The 22,774-nt window shown below is 51.1% G+C and overlaps 1 protein-coding gene across 1 annotated transcript in view; it reads left to right on the plus strand.

Moving 5' to 3' along the window:
• LOC138082026 (epididymis-specific alpha-mannosidase-like) overlaps positions 1-18,700 on the plus strand; it is a 60,413-nt gene extending 41,713 nt beyond the window's left edge. Inside the window, 11 exon segments of the mRNA XM_068975238.1 lie at positions 1,978-2,116; positions 2,994-3,127; positions 4,711-4,985; positions 10,413-10,604; positions 11,093-11,345; positions 12,453-12,563; positions 12,641-12,883; positions 13,563-13,679; positions 16,389-16,512; positions 16,837-16,938; positions 18,603-18,700. Of these exon segments, the coding sequence (XP_068831339.1) occupies positions 1,978-2,116; positions 2,994-3,127; positions 4,711-4,985; positions 10,413-10,604; positions 11,093-11,345; positions 12,453-12,563; positions 12,641-12,883; positions 13,563-13,679; positions 16,389-16,512; positions 16,837-16,938; positions 18,603-18,700 (1,788 nt within the window).
• The last annotated feature ends 4,074 nt before the right edge of the window (positions 18,701-22,774 follow it).

Consider the following 22,774-nt stretch of genomic DNA (forward strand, 5'->3'; position numbering starts at 1 on the left):
CCCCGAACACGGGGCATACAGAGTTTTTATACACAGTGACGGTTAAGTGCATTTGCAGGGGGCTGGGCGATTGCAAAGAGCAGGACAAGAGTGAGTGAAATATGATCCAGTTCCTAGTGCGAGTCCCCACTTTCTGAGACTACATGACCTATATGATCCAGACGTTGCAAGGAGCATGCTGAGTTACAGAGGCAGAAGGAGCAGGAGGTTATGTAAAATTTTAACTTTTCCTCTTCCCCTAGGTCAGCACACCTCCCAGTCCCTGGTCACTACACGTCCACTTTATAGATGAGAGCACAAAGGTCGCCTTTGATCACAAGACACATGCATGATGAAGCTGCCCCAGGGCTAGGACCACGGCCTGCCTGGGTCAAGCTTGTGGTTAAGGAAGATATACAGCCAGATTGCCGCAGAGAGAAAAGGGCAAAGTGGAGCAGCATTGATGTCCAGCAATCCAATGCTGGGCTCAGATCTCAGCTCACTTCTGTGAGCTCAGGCTATTGACTTGCCCTCTCTGAGCTCTAATTTCCTCCTTGGAAAATGAGAACCCTATATCCAAATCAATAATACACATAAGTTGTTGGGCTCTGTGCTGCCACAAAGGAAGTTGTTTGTAACTCTGCATCTTACTTGTCCCCACTGTACAGATGGGAAAACCGAGGCTGAAGATCTCCTACAACGTGTCTCTTCACTACTCAGAAATGGGCCACACTGCTCATGACATTCATAGTCACTAAAAAGAATTACTGGCAGGACTAGTCATTGTGCGGGGGTGTGAAGGGGATTGACTTTAGCATCCATCAGAGCGGGTGGCCATGTGGCTTCACCTCACGGGGACTCAAGTTTCCCTTCTGTGAAGAGGAGGTCATCCAACCCTACATGGTGCAGACAAGTAATAGGCCGTGTATGGGGCTTTTCTGGAGCAGGTTATCAGCACTTATTGAAAGGTTGTTGCTGAACCATGAAAAACACTGGTTTCTTGGCCTCTGGAGGAGAATTCAATCTGGGGCCAGAGATGAGTCTTGATCACTCAGAGCTTTTGTGTAATAAAGTTTTATTAAAGTGTAAAAGAGATAGAGATCAGAAGGGGGCAGAAAGAGTATCCCCCTGCCAGTCTTTAGCTGGATGTTATATAGCTACTAGAAATCTGATAATTAGAGAAAGGAAATGTCTCAAAACTCAGAGAATGGCACCAGGCCCCTCACCCACAACATTCACTGAGATAACATTAGCACCAGGTGAGTCATCCAGGGCCATGAAACAATTGACATGAATCTTGAAGAAAGGCAGATTTTCATACACATATACAGTTTCATTAACATAGATTAGGAGAACAATGTATGAGTATAACATACTGGTTTGTCGAGTGGGTTCTGAGTCTTTAGGGGGAACCAACTTGAAGACAGAGTCTAGGGTAAATGCACAGTACATGAACATAGCTTAAGACAAACATTTCCATAAGAAAAATGCATTGGTTAGCTCAAGGTTGGAGAAAAGTTAAGTTCAGGTGGAACCAGGTGTCATCATGGAAACACAGAATTTTAAGAGAAACCTCTTTTTAAATTTGTATAGAGACGGGGAAAAAATATAACACTAGTTTGTTTCCTTCTGCCCCTTAAGAGAGAGATAAAAATGTTTGACACTCTTCCGTTTGGAGACCCCTGGCCTTCCTGCTTGTTACCCTCTCATTATGGGATGACTGGGTCATGGAGGGAAGCTGGGGGTGGTCCTTTTTGGAAGTTTTCTGTCCAGAGTCAGGGACACAGTTATGTGTTTTCCCAAGGTCAAAAACACTTGGGCAAGTGCATCGACCTCTCTGACTTCAGTTTCCTCTTCTGTAAAGTGGGAGGAACCCCCAATTCTCCAGCAGCTGCTGCTGAGAGGGAAGGGGAGTCAGGGCCCAGTGGGTGTCAGGACAGCAGGTGCTGAGCAGAGGCCGGCCTGACCCCACTCTTGTCCTGTTCCTGTGGGGTCCAGGTCCAGCACCATGACGCCATCACCGGGACTCACGCCGTCAAGGTTGGTGACATGTTTGTGGAGCACCTGAGCACTGGGATGCAAGGGGTGGACAAGCTGATGGCCTCCATCATCCAGGACAGGTCTCCAGCCCACTCAGGTATGCGAGGCCCCTGGGGGTACAGTGGGCCATGGCAGGCGTCTGCCGGGTTGCACTGCCCAGCTCTGCTCTCTGCTCTGTGTCTGTGTGCAGTCCCATCCTACTTTCAGAGTCTGGAAGGGCCCTGGGGACCAGGGGTGCAGCATCCAGGAACTCTGCCCATGCAGACTGGTGTTGGGAGGGGAAGACTTTCTCAGTAACGGACTTAGAACTGGGTTCTTCCGGTTCCTAGTGGGGCTGGCTATTCCCATGAGCTCAGACGAGTGACTGACTCCCCAAGCAAGGTGTAGGTGGAGACCCCAGAAAGGCATCCAGCCATGGGAGCTGCCTGGGCAGAGGCCGGGGACTGGACCGTGTGTGCGGTGTTCAGGGATCTGGGAGTCACTGGACATGCTCTCATCCTGGGGCACATCTGGTGGAGGACGGAGCAGAAAGAGAATCCAGGTTCATACCAAAGAGACCTCCAGTGCTGACCTTGGTGATTGACCTTGACCCTTCAAGCTCCAGAGAACTTGCTGTACATTTCCGAGCTCTCAAGCTTTGGAACCAGGCCTTAGAACATGGGTCATCTTGGACAGCTGACCCTTCTCTCTGCACCTCAGTGTCTGCACCAGTAAAGTGGGCTGACAGGAAGAGATGAGTGAGGAGCTCATGGACCCTCATCTCTGGGTGGACACTCTCTCACCCATCCTGGGAACCAGGACCCAGCTTGAAAAGATGAGGAGGGGCTTGGACGTCAGAGCCCATGTTTCTGCTTGTCCTTCCCCTTGGACTCTGCAGAGCTGGTCCCACCTGCTTCAGTTTCTCTTGTTCTGAGGGGCACCAGGGGTGAGGGGTGGGTCAGGTGGCTTCACTAGAGCCTGTTCTCTGTGTGCAGGCCCAGAGCCTGGAGGTCACTTTGCGGTGGTCTACAACCCACTGGCCTGGACGGTCACCACCATCATCACTCTGACTGTGGGCTTCCCTAATGTCAGCATCACAGACGAGTCAGGCCGCGCTGTGCCTGCACAGGTAAGGGGGACATCCCGTCTATGGTACATGCCCTGTTGCTGCCCCTGCTCTGTGCAGGGCCCCCAGATGTGGGCATCTAAAGGGAAGAGGTGACACGCTATCCTCACTGTGAGGAGTGTCCGATGGCTGAGTCACCATCAGGGTCAGTGGACCCACCCAAGGACTGACCCTGGGCTTTGGGCATCTGAGTTGACCAGAAGTCTGCTCTACTCTTCCTGCCCTGGAAAGTCTCATGGTATCTTCAGCTCCATGGGAGGCATCCACCCATGTCCAGCCTCCCATTGGGAATATATATATATATATATATATATGTTCCTGTGTACATTTCTACTTCTCATGGGGAAGCCAGCAATAGTCTTCATTGTACATCTTTATGGAGGTGCTGTCATAGGGGCAGGCCCCAGCTATGACACCCACATCCTGTGTGGTCCCTCCTCATCTCCTTCCCAGACCTGAGCTAGACTTGGTTCTAGAGGTGACCCTACTGTTACCAAGCCAGCCATTTCTTGAAGAGGTGAGAGAGGCAATGCCATCAGTCCATCATTCCGGGCCCGGCCCCAGATGAATGCTCATCCCCGGACTCTGGAACCATCCTGGGATTCAAGAAACAGACACAGAAATGGACAGTTAAGGTGTGAGGTGATGACCTGGCAGGCAGGGCAGCGATCCTTAGCTGAGACAGAGGAGCAAGATTCCTCTATGCCAGGGTTGGGAGACACGAGGGTGTTGGGTTGAGTAGACCCAACACATAACATCCCCCTCCCCACCCAAAGGCACCGCCCACTAAACGCTCTAAATGCTCTTAAATACTACTGAACACCTAATATGTGCCAGGCATTACTCCAGGCACCGGGGAAACTTTAATAATCACGTAGACAATGATCCCTGCTCTCATGGGGCTTCTAGTCCAGTGGGGGATGCAGGAAAGAAGAAAATAAGAACGTGCAGGAGTGACAGGTGACAACTGTGGAGGAAATCCTTCAGGACAGGTTCGGGGTGTGAGGTGGCAACAGGTGTCTTCTTTAGCTCAGAGAAAGGCCGTGCTGGAGACTGTGAAGTGAACGTGAGATTCTTCATAGATTCCCCCAAACCCTCTGCACGGGACTCAGAAATGACACGTGTTCCCTAGAAAGTGAAGGACCTCCTGCATGGACCCAGTGTCCTCATTCAACTCCCTTCCTTGAATCAGATGACATGGAGATGGAGAAAGTCCTGCAGGATAATCTGGAAACCTCCCTCCTTGGGAAAATTGGAGGATTAAGAGACAAGGGAGCCCCCTTCAAAGAGGTGAAGGGAACAGCATGAACAGTGGCTCAGAGGCAGGAACAGGAGGGAATGTGCGAAGAGGACAGGTGGTTTGCAGCCCCGATGGAGAAAGACGAAGGAGGGAGAAGAGGTTGAACCCTTTTGAGCAGGGAGAGTGCAGGAGGGGAGCCAGCTCAGCCCCGTGTTGAGTGACACAACTGTCTCTGTGCAGAGCAAGCACTCCGTCCGCCAGGTGTGTAAGCCCAGGATTTCCAAGGAGACTGAGGCACCTTCCGTCCCTGACATCCATCATTCATCTTGTCCCTCAGGCCTTTCAGGTCCAGAGTTCAAAGGAGATGCCCTCTGCCTATGACTTGCACGTGCTGACCACGATCCCAGGACTCAGTTACCAGCACTACAGCATCCGGCCCAGCAGGAGTTCCCAGGAGGCCACTGGGGAGACTGCACCCTTTGTGGCCAGCACCCAGCATTTTGGACACAGACTCAGGAGGCGTGGTGGACAAGTGGGCTGCCACCTGGTACCTGTGGAGAATGACTGCTACACCGTGTTCTTGGGCACAGATACCAACCTAATGCACAGCATCTGGGAGAGGTGAGGTGCAGTCATTGCTGCCTCTGAGGCCAGGAGGACCCTGGACCTGGGCAGGTGATGCCCCACAGGGGTCTCCATTTCCTCAGCTGCAGGGCGAGGGTGTGATGGTGGGGGGGCTCCCTGCAGTACAAACAGGTTCATGTCTAGTTGTGGGAATCTAAATCAGGTCTATACAGCCTTTCTTGAACTTGTTTATTCCAAAGATTTTAATCCTCAGAAAATGGGGTATTTACTAACACACCCTGGGAAAATATACTAATCATGAGATCAAGTTTTTTAAAACTGAGAGCCACATGAAATCCATCTATTCACCCATGGTCCCATCCACTATGCATTCACACAACCACTTATCTACGCATCTAACCTTCCTGGTTTCCATATATCATCCATCCACCCTCCATCCACCCAACCATCCATCCAGCCATGCATCATCCATCCATCCATCTGTCCGTCCACCCATCCACTGGACTATTCACTCACCACCAGCTATTCGTTGGGAGCAGAGAGGGCAGCTGAGCCCCAGGAAAGGCCCCCAGAGTTTGAAGTCAGCACTGTCCATGGTGAGGTCACACCATAGGCAGTTTCGATACCTCTTCAGCTCTTTGTCCAATGCACCTACTTCTGTTTCTTGATGTGATCTCCTAACAGGAGCAGTTTGCCAGGGAGAGGGGCAAGGAACCTGGGGTGGGGGGCCGGGCACCGGGCAGAAAGTGAGGTAAGGAAAGAGAAGGAAGAGGCAGCCAGAGAAAGGGAGGAGGACAGGGCACATTGGTCTGAGGTGAGTGTCACCTGCAGCTCAGCCCTGTCATCTGTCAGCAGTCTGCAAGCACAGACCTGGACTTGGGGCTCCCTCCTCCAGTCAGCCCACAGGTCCTTCTTGAGAGGGCATGAGGCACATAGTCAGGGCTGACTACAGAGAGTGTGGTGGAGCAGAAGAAATGGGCTGTCACCCCAGCAGGCTGTGAGTGACTGCCCCCCCTCCTCCGAGGGGTCATGCTTTGAAAGGTGGAGTCTGCAGGCCAGCTTAAGCTCTGTCATCTCTCAGGCCCCATGCCCCTTCGGCAACACCCCTGAACAGCCAGGTCCACCTCGCCACCCCATTCTTCCCTCCCTCAGGAACCCCGTCCCTAAGCCAGGACCCCACACGGCGCTCCCCAGGGGGAGGGCACGTGTCCTGCTGGCCACCTTCTTTACCCTGTTTGTCTTCAGGTGCTTTTGTCTCTGGGGAGGACAGCGTGTTCCTTATGGGGCCGCTCCACATCCCACTAGGGGAACCACCAGTGCCCGCTGCAGAGTCAAAGAGGGGAGGCTGCGGGGACTGAGAAAGGGTGGTGCAGAGTGGGCATGGCAGGGATGAGGCCCCTGGAGCCAGATGTGAGGCCGAAGGGCAGGAGGGAGTCTGTGGGTCAGAGGAGGGGGCAGTGGTTCCTGGGAAGGACCCACATGTGCAAAGCCAAGGCAGGGAGCCAGCATGTGCACAGACCACCCCAGGGCAGTTTTGCGGGAGGAGGGCCTTTGTTCTTTTATATACATCAAGGGTGTTGCTGAAATTCGCATACCGTCCGGGTCATCACTTTACACTGTACACATCTGTGCTGTTCCCTGTGATCACAGCGTGGTACAGGCATCTCCACACAGGTTAGGACATTTACATCACCCCCAGGAGAATCCTCACATGTCGTCTTTTCACCTCCTTCTTCCCTGCTGGCTCAGGTGGTAAAGAATCCAGCTGCAATGCAAGAGACCTGGGTTCAACCCCTGGATTGGGAAGATCCCCTGAAGAAGGACATGGCAACTCACCCCAGTAATCTTGCCTGGAAAATCCCATGGACAAAGGAGCCTGACAGGCTAGAGTCCATGGGGTTGCAAAGAGTCAGACACCACTGAGCAACTAAGCACACACACAGGGCTACCCAGCTAGTAGAATCTTCTGGACTTGCTTAGCTTAGAGATTTCATTCAATGGAATCACACCCTATGGGGCCCTTTGGAGCCTGGTATCCTTCACACGGTTGTTGTTGTTCTGTTGCTACCGCATGTCCCACTTTGTGACCCTATCAATTGCAGTGCCCCAGGCTCCTCTCTCCTCAACTCCCTCCAGGAGTTCACTCATATTCATGTCCATTGAGTCAGTGATGCCATCCAACCATCTCATCCTCTGTCACCCCCTTCTCCTCCTACCGTCAATCTTTCTCAGCATCAGAGTCTCTTCCAATGAGTCTGCCCTTCTCATCAGCTGGCCAACGTATTGAAGCTTCAACTTTAGCATCAGTCCTTCCAATGCATGTTCAGGGTTGATTTGCGGTTTGATCTCCTTGCAGTCCAAGGGACTCTCAAGAGTCTTCCCAAGCACCACAATTTGAAAGCATCAAATCTATGCCTTTATGGTCCACTTCTCCCATCTTTGCATGACTATTGGGAAAACCATAGCTTTGACTATACAGACCTTTGTCGGCAAAGTGCTATCTCTGCTTTTTTAGTATGCTGTCTAGGTTTGTCATAGCTTTCCTTCCAAGGAACAAGTGTATTTAAATTTCTTGGCTGCAGTCACCATCTGCAGTGATTTTGGAGGTAGAAATTAAGTCTGTCACTGTTTCCATTTTTCTCTCTTCTATTTGCCATGACGTGATGAGACCAGATGCCATAACCTTAGTTTTTGAATGTTCAGATTTAAGCCATCTTTTTCACTCTCGTCCTTCACCCTTATCAAAAGGATCTTTAGTTCCTCTTCATTCTCTACCATTAGAGTGGTATCAGCTGCATATTGCAATGCAGGAGACTCAAGTTCAATTCCTAGGTCGAGAAGATACCCTGGCGAAGGAATAGGCTACCCACTCCTGTATTCTTGGGCTTCCCTTGTGGCTCAGCAGGTAAAGAATCCACCTGAAATGCAGGAGACCTGGGTGTAATATCTGGTTTTGAAGATCCCCTGGAGAAGGGAAAAACTACTCACTCCAGGATTCTGGCCTGGAGAATTCCATGGACTGTAAAGTACACGGGGTTGCAAAGAGTTGGACACAACTAGGGATTTTCACTTTCCCTTTCATCTGCACATCTCAGATTGTTGTTCTGATGGCAGTCTTGATTCCAGCTTGTCGTTCATCCAGCCTGACGTTTTGCATGATGTACTCTTCCACGCAGCATCATATTTCCAAGTTTCACTCACATTGCAGTGTGAGTGAGACCGAGCTCCTCTGTGGGGCTGATTTATATTCCATTGACAGATATCCCTGGGTTCATTTATCCAGTCCTCACCTCATGGACATGTGGGTGGTTTTCATTCTGGGGCTTTTGAAAATAAGTCCACTGTGAATGTGCATGTTTAAGATTTTGTGTTGACGAAAGCTTTCCTTTCTCTTGGGTCATTCCTAGGAGTGAAATTGTTTGGTCACAGGAAACTGTATGTTTACCACTTTGAGAAATTGTTGGACTGTGTCCCACCCAGCTGCACCATTTTTCAATCTTATCCAAAATTAGGAGGGTCTGATTTCCCCATATCCCCCCTACATTTGTATTAGCTGCCCATTCCATATAGCTACCCTAGTGTATGTGATGTGCTATTTCATTGTGGCTTTGATTTCCAGCCCTACGGGCTGTAGATGTTAAGCATCCACTCATGGGCCTCTTGCCCATTTGTGCATCTTCTCTGGTGCAATGTCTTTTTAGATCCTTTGCCCATCTCAAAAATGGGCCATTCTTTACTGTGGAGTTGTAAGAGTTCTTTCAACTTAGGAAGAATTACTATGAACAAACCTTGTGAAGGTGATGGAATTCCAGCTGATCAATTTAAAATCCTAAAAGATGATGTTGTTATAGTGCTGCACTCAGTATGTTAGCAAATTTGAAAAACTCAGCAGAGGCCGTAGGACCTTAAAAGGTCAGCTTTCATTCCAGCCCCAAAGAGGGGCAATGCCAGAGAATGTTCCAACTACTGTACAGTTGCTCTCATTTCACATGCTGGTAAGGATGTATCCAAAATCCTTTAAGCTAGGCTTCAGTGGTATGTGAACTGAGAACTTCCCAGAACCAGAGGTCAAATTGCCAACGTATGTCGGATCAGGGAAAAAGCAAGGGAATTCCAGAAAAACATCTATTTCTGCTTCATTAATTATACTAAAGCCTTGGATTTGCATCAGAAGAAACTGTGGAGAACTCTTAAAGAAATAGGAACAGCAGACCACCTTACCTATCTCATGAGAAAACTGTATACAACTCAAGAAGCAACAGTTAGAACTGGACGTGGAATAACCAACTGGTTCAAAATTGGGGAAGGAGTTCCTCATGGCTATATAGTGTCACTTTGACTATTTAACTTATATGCACAGTGCATCCCGTGAAATGCCAGGCTGAATGAACCACAAGGGGGAATCTAGATTGCCAGGAGAAATATCAACAATCTCAGATATGCAGATGATACTACTATAAAGGCAGAAAGTGAAGGAGGAACCTAAGAGCCTTTTGATGAAGGTGAAAGAGGAGAGTGAAAAAGTTGGCCTAAAACTCAACATTCAAAACACTAAGATTATGGCATCGGATCCCATCATGTCTTGGCAAATAAAAACAGGAAAAATGGAGAGAGTGACAGATTTTATTTTCTTGGGCTTCAAAAATTACTGCAGCAGGTCATGATGTAACAGGAAATTAAAGACCCTTGTTCCATGGCAAAAAAGCTATGTGAAATCTGCACAGTATATTAAAAAATAGAGATATCATTTTACCAACAAATATCCGTATACTTAAAGCTTTGGTCTTTGCAGTAGTCTTGTGAGGGTTTGAGAGTTGGACCATAAAGAAAACTGAGTGCTGAAAAATTGATGTTTTTGAAGTGTGGTACTGCAAAAGACTCTTGAGAGTTCATTGGACTGCAAGGAGATCAAACTAGTCAATCTAAAAGGGAATTAACCCCTGATATCCATTGGAAAGACTGATGCTTAAGCTGAAGCTCAAATACTTTGATCATGTGATGGGAAGAGCCCATTAATTGGAAAAGATCTTGATGCTGGGAAAGATGGAAGGCAAAAGGAGAAGGGGACAGCAGAGGGTGAGACGGTTAGATAGCGTCACCAACTCAATGGACATGAATTTGAGCAAACTCCAGGAGATAGTGAAGGGCAGGGAAACCTTGTGTGCTTTAGTGCATGGGGTCAGAAGATTCAGACATGACTTAGCAACTGAACAACAGCAACAACCAGGAAAGGGACAGGATCTGATGTCATGTGAGCTCTGGTGGGTCCATACCGCTCTTCTCCAAACCAAGTGCATGAGCTTCACTGAGTGAGCTCACAAATGTCACTACTGCACTTAGGAGGTTGTTTGTGTTCCCCCCTTGGCCCAGGCTGGCATCTCCAGAGGCTCTATCAGCCTGGGTCCCAGAATGAGGATGAGATGGCCATGACATGACACTCTTTTCTCTTTCCTTTCTGTGCAGGCGGAGTAACCGAACAGTACGGGTGACCCAGAGTTTCATGGAGTATCATGTGAAGAGTGATGTCAATCATGGCCCCATTTCAGACAATTATGTGTTTACACCCAGCGGTGCAGCAGAGCCAGCGTGGGAAGCTGTGAGGATGGAGATCGGGGAGGGGCTGCTGCTGACTGAGATCCGGCAGTACTTCTACAGGTGAGGGCGGCCCCCTGCTTGTGCTCAGCTCATGGAGGTGCTCACAGGCAGGGGATTGAGGAAATGAGGGCCCGTCATGCTTCAGACACCCAGCTCCTGGACCTGGGCTTGGCACACGGTTCTTCCTCCATGGAAGTTCGATGAAGCCATGAGCTGCTCCAGTCTCTGCAGTCCTGCTCTGCTTGCCTGAGCTGTGTCACCTTGGTGGTACCTAAATCCAGAGGCAGGACAGGAGCCCATGGTGACAGAGATGAGAGCAGGTCTTGTATTTTCATAAGCAGGACAGATAGAGCCGCCCAGGTATGACTGGGTCATCAGAACCTTCAGAGAACTGGGTTGCTCCTGTTCTATTGCCTAAGCAAGCTCCCTGTACCCCTGGCGGCAGGAAGGATGGAGGGAGGGAAATGGAAGGAGAGGAAGGAAGAAAGAAGGGCGGGGAGTCCAGAAGCCTCCCAAGTTTTGACCCACCTCTCCTGCTTCTCCTCCAGGGAGGTGAACGACAGTGAGCCCACATTCGCCATCTTCTCCCAGCTGGCCCGCAGTTCCCAGGACTCTGACGGGGAGCTGCTCTGCCATCGCATAGAGCAGGAGTACCGGGCGGGCCCCTTAGAGCTGAACCGCGAGGCCATCCTGAGGACAAGCACTGATCTGAACATGGGGCGGGTCCTCCACTCGGACAACAACAGCTTCCAGATGCAGCGCAGGCCCTACCGGCAGAACGTGTGGAACACCATCGCTCAGGTACACCCTGAGCTGTCCTGGGGTGTGGCAGCCACAGATCCAGTCCTGGTGGGCATTTTCCAGAAGGCAGGAGAGCCCCCTTAGGTCTAGAGCATCTCCCAGAACCCCGCTGCCCTGTGTCTGCCCCTAGGGGCTGCGCCCCAGGCATGTTCAGACCTGGTCTCAGAGTCTGGGGCCGCCGTGTGTGAGGTGTGTCCCTGAGGTTTCCTATGTCCACCGCGGGTCCTACTCAGTCAGTGGGTGACCCACTGGGGGTTGCTTGAGGATTAAGCACGTGGTATCTGGCTAGGCCTGAATGGGGTGTGACCCTTCTCTGCTGCTCTGAGCTGAGCCAAAGCCTGGCTGCCAGGGAGGGCTGAGCAGGGGCTGAACTCCAAAATCAGTCAGCTCCCAGGGCCTCGCCCTCCAAAAGCGTGACCTCGGCTGAGTCCCTGGGTGTCCCTGGGCCTCAGTGCTCTCCTGGGAAGTGAAGTGTGCTGAGCGCTGGGATGATCCAGGGAGCAGTGCCGTGCTGACCACCCCCTGAGCCTCCGTCCCTGTTAGTTGTCTCTCCTTCCACTGGGGCCCTGAGAATGGGTGTGGTTCCTCCCTGCTCTGTCTTCCTTGAACCTCTGTCCCTTCAACTCTGCAGCTGTTCCTCACCCACTGTGGCCTGGGCTCCAGAGAGTCTGGGGAAATCAGCCCAGGACATCTTGCTGCAGTAGAACAAACAAATAGGAAAAAAAGGTTGTGTGAGCACTTTCCTGCCCAGACACCAGCCCCTTTCTATTTGGAACCCCTGGCTGGGGGCCATCCCTGGCTGGACTGGAACAGATGCCTCATTGTCTCCCTGCACCAGGGGGACCTTTTGGGCACATTTTATAGATGGGGAAACCGAGGCTTGGCCAGGTTGGGTCCCCCAGGGCATAAGGGCAGTGGAGCTGGATTTGAAACCCAGTGTGTCCATCTCAAAAGTCAGAGCCCCCCTCCCCCCCATCACTACTGTGCCACCCTGAGCTGCTGCTCTGCATATGAGGAGGCCACCTGGGGCCAGAGGGAGACCCCAGACCTGCTGGCTGACCTGGCCCTCTGCTCCCACCACCAGCCTGCCAATGTTTCTGTCCACAGAATTACTACCCCATGGTCCAATCGGCTTTCATCGAGGACTTACCAAGCAGACTGGTGCTGCTGTCCGAGCAAGCGCATGGCATCTCCAGCCAAGGGAACGGGCAGGTGGAGGTAGGAGGAGGCCCCTCTGGTCACACTCGGGGACCCCAGGGCCCAGGCAGGCCCAGTCAGACAGTTGCCCCCTGTAGGTCATGCTCCACCGGCGGCTGTGGAACAATGACAAGTGGGCCCTGGACAATGACCTCACACTGAACGACTCCTCAGTTGTCCACCCAGTGTTCTGGCTCCTGCTGGGACCCAAGACACTCACCAGTGGCCTGAGCCAGAGGAGCAGGCTGGCGCTGCAGCACCAGCCCGTCGTGATGCTCAGAGAGATGAACGGTGAGGTGGGGGGTCCTTTCAGTGCACCTGTCATCACTGCCCAGGGTGAGGTGACCTGTCTATCGCTGGAGCTGAGCTGGTGCCTGCAGGGATCTGGGCTACTATGGGGCAGAAACTGACCAGGGACATCAGGTCTAAGCCCCTCCTTGTAAACATGGGCATCCTGAGGTTAAAGAAGTTTCAGTGACTTGCTCAAGGTCATACAGCTAGTATGAGGAAATGAAACTCCTCTTTCAAGAGCAGAGATCTCAGAGAAAGGTTCTGATTGGCCCCAATCGAATCATGTGACCCGAGCCTGACGAATCCCTGTGGCCTGGGAACTGAAAGGGGATGGCAGCTCCAGATGGAACCCAGAGATGAACAGAGGATCTCCTGGAAGAGAAGGGCTCAGTCCCTCTGGGCAGAGGCAGTGATAGATGACAGCACGGGAGCTGGCTTCCCAGAATTGTTCACAGAGCAGGTCTCTGTGTAAACTCGCTGCATTTTCTGGAAGAAATGGCATCTTCTCTCTGGTCTCAGTCTCCCCGTCTGCAGTTTTGAAAGGGATTTGCACCAGCAGGTGCTTCCAGCTGCCTGCGGTGTGGTTGAGGGAAAGAGGTCAGATTAAATGGGGGCCTTAGTATGGAGAGCTAAGAATGCTGAGAGGAGAGTTTGGCCCAAAGCCTCTTCTTGTTGTCCATCTGCCTTGCAGAAACTGCCCACAGAGGCAGTTGGAATGGTTCTTGGAAGCAAGAGGCTGTGACACTCCCCTCAAGCGTCCACCTGCAGATCCTCAGCATCCCCGGCTGGAAATACAGCTCGAACCACACAGAGCACCTGCGGACTCTCCAGAAAGGTGAGGCAGGTGTTCAGGTGTCCAGACTCACTCCTGTCTCCACATGTCAGCCAGTCCCCAGCCCTTCACCGTACAAAGGACTCTCCTCAGAGTCGTCCAGGCTCTGTGAGTTCACCTGGTTCCCTTATCTGCCCAAAGAAGAATCTGAGGCCCTCAGGGAGGCAGGTCACTCAGCAAGCAGGAACAAGGTGCGTCTGGATGACATCAGATGCTGCGACTGTGTACAGAGGGAAGCCCCCAGCAAGGGATCAGGGAGGGCTTCCTGGAGGAGGAAACAACTGCCAGGAACCCATTATTCATATTGGGGTTGCTGCACCTTATCTGCTCCCTTAACTCCACGCTTCTCAAAAGATGGACTGACTGTGCCTCAGCCACTCCCCTGCTCCAAGAGACCCACCAAGGGCTGGCACACTCCAAGTGTCTGTGAAATGAGAAGGTGGAAAAAGGCAGAGGCCAAAGGTCATCTTTGTACCTGATAGAGGAGTGTTGCCAACTGTGGCTCAACTCTGTAGACATGAGAATTCTAACACTGACCCACAGCATCTCCACTTGCCGCAAAAGGTGAGATGGGGGAGCCTCACCTGTGGTGACAGAGCCTCCCCTACTGTTACGTGTGTCAGGCTAAGTGCACTGAGAACGCGTCTTCCAGGGACAGCTTGTGCCAAAGAGGAGGCCAAGGGGGCTGGGCTGGGCAAGTCCATCCTCCTAGAGAGACATCGGTAGAGACTGAATCAAGGGAGCCACAGGGGATGGCGTGAGGCCTGCTGCCTCTCATCATGCTTGAATCCTCAAGGAATCTCCACCAGCATGATCATTGCCATCATTATCATTATCTTCACCATTATTGTCATCACCATCACAGTCATAACCACCATACCATCATCACCATCATCACCATCACCACATTCGCCATCACCGCCACCATCACCATCAGCATCACCATCACCATCATCACCATCACCACCATCATCACCATCAGCGTCACCATCACCATCATCACCACACCATCATCACCATCATCACCATCAGTGTCACCATCGCCATCACCAGCACACCATCATCACCATCACCAGCACACCATCATCACCATCACCACAATCGCCATCACCACCATCATCACCATCAGTGACACCATCACCACAATCACCATCACCACAATTGCCATCACTGCCATCATCACCATCACAATTGCCATCACCACCATCACCACAATCAGCACAATTGCCATCACCACCATCACCATCATCACCACAATCACCATCACCATTATCATCACCATCAGTGTCACCATCACCATCAGTACCATCACCACAATCACCACACCATCATCACCATCACCACCATCATCACCATCACCACCATCATCACCATCACCACCATCATCACCATCACCATTATCACCATCATCACCACCATTGCCACCATCACCATCACCACCATCACCACCACCATCACCATCATCACCACCATCATCACCATCACCACCATCATCACCATCACCATCATCATCACCATCACCATCATCACCACCATCAGCATCATCATCACCACCATCATCACCATCAAAATCATCACCGTCACCACAATCACCATCGTTATCACCACACCATCATCACCACCACCATCACCATCATCATCATCACCACCACCACCATCACCATCACCATCACCATCACCACCATCACTATCATCACCATCACCATCACCATCACCACCATCACCATCATCACCACACCATCATCACCATCATTACCACCATCATTACTATCACCACCATCACTACAATCACCATGACCACCATCACCACCGTCACTGCCATCACCAACATTATTACCATCACCATCATCACCACCACCACCATCACACCATCAGGACCATCATCATCATCACCATCACCACAATCACCACCATCACCACAATCACCACCATCATTATCATCATCACGGTCATCATCACTACCATCACACCATCAGGACCATCACCATCATCACCGTCACCGCCATCATCACCAACATCACCATCTTCATCACCATTATCCTGGTCAACTTCATGTTCCGCTCTGAGAAGTCCTTCCCTGATTCTAGAGCTCCAGTTCCTAATCTCAGCATTTGAATGGAGACAAGAGACATTACAGACCTCTTGGACTGCAGTAACAAGGAGCCCACATGCTCTCAGTCCTCACACAGCACAGGTCATTTCGTCCCTGTGCTCTATGGGGTTGGCAGCATGGGTCTTCTCATTTGGTCACTGAGGACCCAGCAGGTGGAAGCTGTATTACAACACATTTCCTAGGTCTTGGTGGCAATGACCTGACACATCAACCCTGAAGATGGCACCTCATCTTCAGGGTTATGAGGCCATACCACCCTTCACAGTGGCCAAGCCAGAGAGAATCTTCCAGAGAACTGGAAGGTGGAAGGACGAGCCCAGTGAAGACCCCATCAGTGAATAAGAATCAGCGCCGGCTTCAGTGTGGGTGGTGGGAGGCAGTCACTTTGGTGCACCTCAGGTGGAATCCTGCCCCTTCCTTCTTTATGCACACCAGCTGCGTGCCTGGGCAAGTGCCTGCCCCTCTCTGAGCCTTATTTGGTCATCTGAGAAGTGGGGCTGTGTTAGCTGCCTCCGAGGGAGGGTGAAGATGTGAAAGGGAGGTGAGAGTGTAAAGTGCCAGGCCAAGGCTGTGTCCTCATGCCACCTTCTTCTGTCCCCAAGACCAAAAGCACGAGCCCAAGGCAGACCTCTGCCGTGTCCTGCTTCAGCTCCAGCACCTGTATGAGGTGGACCAGGACCCCGTGCTGTCTCGGCCTGTGACAGTGAACCTGAGGGCAACCTGCCCCTCCCATGTACTGTGACATCACTGAGTCAGGCCCCCAGGAGGAGGCACCCTCAGGAGACAAACCCTGGTGACTGGGTGTTTGCTGGGGCAGCCACACCTGCCTGCCACCTGCTGGAAGTGCTGATCCAGCTCAGCACTTCAGAGCAGCTCCTTTCAGCCTCAGTTCCTCATCTGTAAAATGGGACTGCCCCTCCTCCCATCGGGACTTCCACTACAATGAATGTGGGGGATGCTGGGCCCGGGCCCCGGTGTGGCTGCCCTTCTTCGTCGGGTTCTCTGCTCAGATCTGGGGTCCGGGTGCTCACCCCTCCCTGTGCTCTGTCCTGAAGTCTGTGCTGTGGTGTCCACGGAGGAGCGCTCACTAACAGGGACGTGGGACATGAGGATGATGAGCCGCTGGACCTGGAGCACGAGGGACACTCACCGCCACAGAGGTTCGGACGCCCTGGTCCTAACCACGCCCCGGGTCCCCAGCCTGACCCCCAGCCAGACCCCAACTCTGCCCCTAAGGCCTGTGTGACCTTGAAGTGGTGCCCTCCTGCCCCAAGTCTAGGTCTTCCTGCATCTACCACAGAAGATTCACGAAGTCTTCAGGAGAGTCATCACACAGACTATGTATGTAGGTTGTGTGTGCATGAGTCCGAGGCCACACACCGTCTCCCTGCCTTGGGTGAACCTCATCTTTTTTTTTAGGTGAGCCTCATCTTGCAAGCCGGAGAAGGCAATGGCACCCCACTCCAGTAGTCTTGCTTGGAAAATCCCATGTATGGAGGAGCCTGGTGGGCTGCAGTCCATGGGGTCGCTGAGAGTTGGACAGGACTCAGTGACTTCACTTTCACTTTTCACTTTCATGCATTGGAGAAGGAAATGGCAACCCACTCCAGTGTTCTTGCCTGGAGAAGCCCAGGGACGGAGGAGAGGAGCCTGGTGGGCTGCCGTGTATGGGGTCGCAGAGTCGGACATGGCTGAAGCGACTTAGCAGCAGCAGCAGCATCTTGCAAGCGTACCCTCAGGGGTTCTGACATTCGCCCTGCTGTGCATTGCACTGTGACACACGGTTAGCTCCTGCAAACCTCCACCTCCTTTACTACTCTGTCTGTGCTGTTACCCCTACCTAGAATGCCCTTGTCCCCTTTATGTGGGCATCTCCTCATGGGGCTCTTCCAGGTCCAGGGCCGAATCCGGGGCCTCCTCTGCTCTCCCCTCTCCCTTAGTTTGCTCTGACCCATTTAGCTCCTCTTTGTCTACTGCACACGGCATAGTCTGGCTACATAAGTAGACACTTTGTCAGTCTTGACAGACGGATTGATAGAAGGCTGGTTAGTTGGGAAAAAGGGGTATAAAGAAGGGTGGAAGGTAAGTGAATGCTGGACAGGTGGGTGATTGAGTGATAGGTGGTTGGAAGGATGAAAGGAAGGAAGAAAAGAAGATGGATGGGTAATGGATGGGTGATGGATGGGTAATGGATGGGTGATGGATGGGTGGATGGGTGGATGGATGAGGAAAGGAACGATGGAAGGAAGGAAAGAAGATAGAAGATGGACTGTTGAGTAGATGGGGAGTGGATGGATGATTAAATGATGAATGTTTTGATGGATAGATTGAGGCATGGATAGAAGGATGGATGGATGACCATGTTTCAGCCCAAGGAGGAAGCCTAAACCCTAGGGTGTGACCCCTCAGTGGAGTCCATTGAGATCAAGGGCAGGGCCCACTAATGGCCTTACTGATACAGCTCTTAGGAACTGAGTTCCACACCCTATGGGAATAGGAGGCCAAGAGGGACCAGGGCCCCCTCATGGCCTCAGTGAGAAAACTCTTATGCACATATACAGGGCCACAACCCATGGAGATATGAGGCCAAGTGGGGCCAGGACCCCCTGTACATGCCTTCACTGTGCTGTCCCTCAGAGGAGGCCAGAAATGAAAGAGTCCCCCCGGCAGTGCAGTCCTGTCAAGAGGGGTCAGCTGAGGGTTATAACCACCGTGGGAGCCACAGACGCAGCAGGAGCCGTGTTGCCAGGGGGATGCGGGAGGAGGGGACCTGGGGAAGCAGGTGGTCCAGGGGCCAGGCTGGACTGACCCTCTCTGCTCCCAGGCAACTCCAGTCGGCCCTCGCCACCACCAGGAGGCCCCGAGGTCACCATCTACCCGAAGGAGATCCAGACATTCTTCATTCACTTTCAAGAGCAATGAACCCTTGGCAGACTCTTGGTCCCAGGACACAGAAAAGCAGCCTAGAGGGATGAGGGGAAAGCTGCCAATCTGGTGGGCTAACAGCAGGAAATGGATGGATGGGGGGTGTTCTGACTTCTTAAATAAAATTGCATTAAGGACCTGTGTCTTCCCCTGCCCACTGGAGCCAGCCCTCTCTCTCCTCTCCTATCACAGGCGGTAGCTTCACTCACGCTCACACTCCTGCTTCACCTGCAAGAATCAAAGCCAGGAAGTTCTCCCAAAGACAGAAGGAAATAATCTCCAGTGATACGAAAATGCCTGCAGCCTTGCTAGATCTCAGCAAGTCCACCAGTATTAACAGTGGCCCTGCTGTGTGACTAGTGACCTGAGGTGCCAGGAGCCAGCACAGTGGGGACAAGAGGACTTCACGGCCCATGGTTTCTGTGTTGGGAAAGCTGTGGAAAGGTTATTCCTGGCTGGATCTGTAGAAACACCTCACAGATACAGCTTGAGGCCCCCTCTTCCTGTAGGGTCCCCTGCATCCTGCACTGGGAAATATCATCTGCACTCCCTGCAAAAAAGAAATGCAGACAGGAAATCTATCATTGAGCTGGGGCAGACATATTGAGGAGTCTGTTTGGGGTGACACAGGCACCCAGCAGAGGGCTTCTTGTGGTGGCCCCAATCCTCTCTCAGGTTGGATTTTTTCCCTAAACAGAACAAGGCAAACACAGCAGCTATATGCAGGAAGCTGTGTCCAGTCTCCTCTTCCAGAGGAGTCTTGAAAAAGTTGAGGATGGTTGAGAAAAGAGACCACAGGGCACTATCCTCTGGGAGGTGAGGCAGGCAGCTGTGATGGATGCTAAGCCTATTTCAGCATTATCAATTGTTGGGAAGGGTGATGTCCATTAGCACTCATGGGGCTGACTGAGGTCAAGGGGCCCTCTGATCTTTTGCTGCCTTGACCTGGAATGGCAAGAGGTGGGGTGGCCAAGCAGAGCCTTTGGGGGTCATTCCAAGAAAACCCCCAAAACTCCCATCTGGGCTGTTGGTGGAGCCAAACTCCCGGGTGCAGGGGATGTCAGGATTGTAGGGGGCTCTCAGGAGATATCTAACCAGGTCACTTCTAACAGGACACCTCACCTGGACCCTTGGAGGGGCACCTGGGGATGACACCAGATCACAGCCCACAGGCTGTCAGGATCTGTTTGCAACAGAGGTCCTCACACAGAGTCTGGGACCAGCCAGGTGTCCCAGACCCTAGAGCTTCTTCAGATCTTAGAAAGAGATCAATGGTACCTGTCCTGTATCACAGAGCGCCCAACACTGGATCTAGGGCAGCACCCATGATCACAGGCTCAGTGTGTCTCCCCAAAATTTGTATGCTGAAGTCCTAACCCCTAGCACCTCAGAATGTGGTTATACTTGGAGATATGGTCTTTAAAGAGGCAATTAACATAAAAGAAGTTATCTTGTTGTTGTTGTTCAGTCACTAAATAATGTCCAACTCTTTGCGACCCCAGCACTTTGGACTGCAGCACTCCAGGTCTCCCTGTCCTTCACCATCTCCCAGGGTTTGCCCAAGTTCATGTCCATCAAATCGGTGATGCTGTCCAATCATCTCATCCTCTGCCACCCTTTCTCCTTTTGCCTTCAACCTTTCCCAGCATCAGGGTTTTGTCCAATGAGTCAGCTCTTTCAATGAGATATTAGGGTGGGTCCCAAGCCAGGCTGACTGGTGTCCTTGTGAGAAAAGAAGACCAGGGCACAGATGCACAGAGAAATGACTGTGAAGACACAGTGAGAAGATGGTCGTCTACACATCCAGGAGAGAGGCCTCAGAAGGAAAACAACTCTGTCCACGTCTTGGTCTTGGACTTCCAGCCTTCAGAACTGTGAGATAACAAAATCCTGTTGACTGGCCCACCCAGTCCCTGTTACTTTGTTATGCTGACCCTGGCAAAGTCACACGAACACTTACATTTACACAGTGAGGACATGATATACACAGGAAGTAGCGTGAGTAAGTGCTACGAATGCCCGCACATCCACCAGGCCATGTTTACCAGCAAAGAAGTTAAAAAGCAATATTTCATTTTCAGAGCTTTTTTAGGTTTCAGAACTACAGCTGAACAGGTGTGGACCACTGTAAATTCATAATCAATTTAGAATAACTATTGAATCATAAAATGTACTTATTAACCTAAAGTCAATTCTCAGTTTCTACTAATATAAATTTTAGAGGATTTAGTTAACAAATCCCTCCAAGTATCACCAAGGAAGGGCAGACACCAGAGGGACACATGAGCCTTGAACTTATTCATATCCATGATAAATCTCCAGGGGAAGACCTGGGAGGGTATTCTGAGCATCAGGCTCTGATGGACCCTGCGGGGAGGGACCCACTGATTGGCTTAGAAAAACGTGCTTCACACATAGTTGAAAAAGTGAATCCGAGTGTAACCAAAAGCAAAGATCCAGCTGCCTGATGCTCAAAAGCCAATAAAGAAGCAAGGATAGTGGAAAGTAAAACTTGCTTTATTTTGGAGCCCCACAACCAGAGGGGTAGGGGGAGGACAGATGCCTGTCCAAAGGCTGACTCCCTGCCACCGACAATCAGTGGGCAAAAGCTTTTATAGACAGAGGGAAGGGGCTACATGAAGAAACAGCACAGTCAGCTCTGACCATCATCTTGAAATCCATTCTTTAGCATCAGCTTGGTTGTTTTAAGCACAGTTAATCTTCAGTTCTCGCAGTGCTTTGTTCCCATTTCCTTGAGGCCAGTTCTTGGAATTGCGGCCGCCTATGTCATAGCTACAGTCTGGTCATGTAGTTACCTTCTTCCACCCGGTGGGGGTTTCAGTATCTACGAGAAAGCTCACAGAATATGGCTCAGAATATTAGTCCTTAAGAAGGAACTAACGGTCCCTGGCTCTGCTTAATGACAAAACTATAATTATTTAGTCTTATTCCTTTGTTTCTGCATTTTCTCACTTCTGTGATTAAACTTGGCTAAGTGTTTCCACAGACAAAAGGCAAACAGAGGACATATAGGGAGGGGGACCGACCATAGGGCCTGGCTCCATGTCAAGAACACCCTCACATTAGTTTTCTTAGAGCTACTGTAACAGAGTACTTCAAACTAGGCGGTTTTAAAAAAAGAAAAAATGTAATTTATTTTATCACATTTCTGGAGGCCAGGAGTCTGAAATTACGGTGTCTGTGGGGCCAGATTCTCTGAGGCTCATGGGAAAGGTTGTTTCTCACCAATTCCAGCTTCTGGTGACTTCCAGCAATTCTTACGTCACTTCCCATTCTTCCCCTGTTTTCACATAGCCATCTTCCCTTTGTGCACCCCCCCCCCCCACCCCTTCTTTTAAGGACATAAAAGCAGTCATATGGGATTAGGGCCCTGCCCTGTGCCATCAGGACCTCATTTTAACTCGATTACATCCACAAATATTCTATTCCCAGATAAGGTGCTGTTCACATACACAGAGCATTAGAGCTTCAGCAAATCTCTGGGGAGGTACAGTTCAAAGAACTGCAACCCAACATGGTAAAGTTTGTGTCCCGGTAGGTGTGGAGAGATTTCCAAGCGCCAAAATATTCTGGGAGAGCCTAGTGAAAATTTCCAAGACATGCCCAAGACCTGTTTTTCAGGAACAGATGGGACTAACAGATCATGGTATTTGTTTTTGAGCAAGTTGTGGCATTGTTTGTGACAGCTGTAAATTGTGAATAACCCAAATATCCCTTGACAGCCAGATGAGGAAAGTGTGCAGTTGGTCTCAAAGTGTGACCCCAAGACCAGCAGTACCAGCATTGCCTGGGGAGCTGTGAGAAATACAAACCATCAGACCCTACTCCAGATCAAATAAATCCAAAACTCTAGAGTTTGGGCCCAAAAATATGTGTTTCAACAAGTTCTACCGGTTTTTCTGATGCACACTCAAATCTGAGAACTGCTGCCACAGAACACTCCCCACCATGGTGGCGCTAGTGGTAAAGAACTCCTCTGTCAGTGCGGGAGACATAAGAGACTCGAGTCGGATCCCTGGGTCAGGAAGATCCCCTGGAGGTGGGCATGTC

This window comes from Capricornis sumatraensis, chromosome 7, assembly GCF_032405125.1.
Source record: "Capricornis sumatraensis isolate serow.1 chromosome 7, serow.2, whole genome shotgun sequence".
NCBI lineage: Eukaryota > Metazoa > Chordata > Mammalia > Artiodactyla > Bovidae > Capricornis > Capricornis sumatraensis.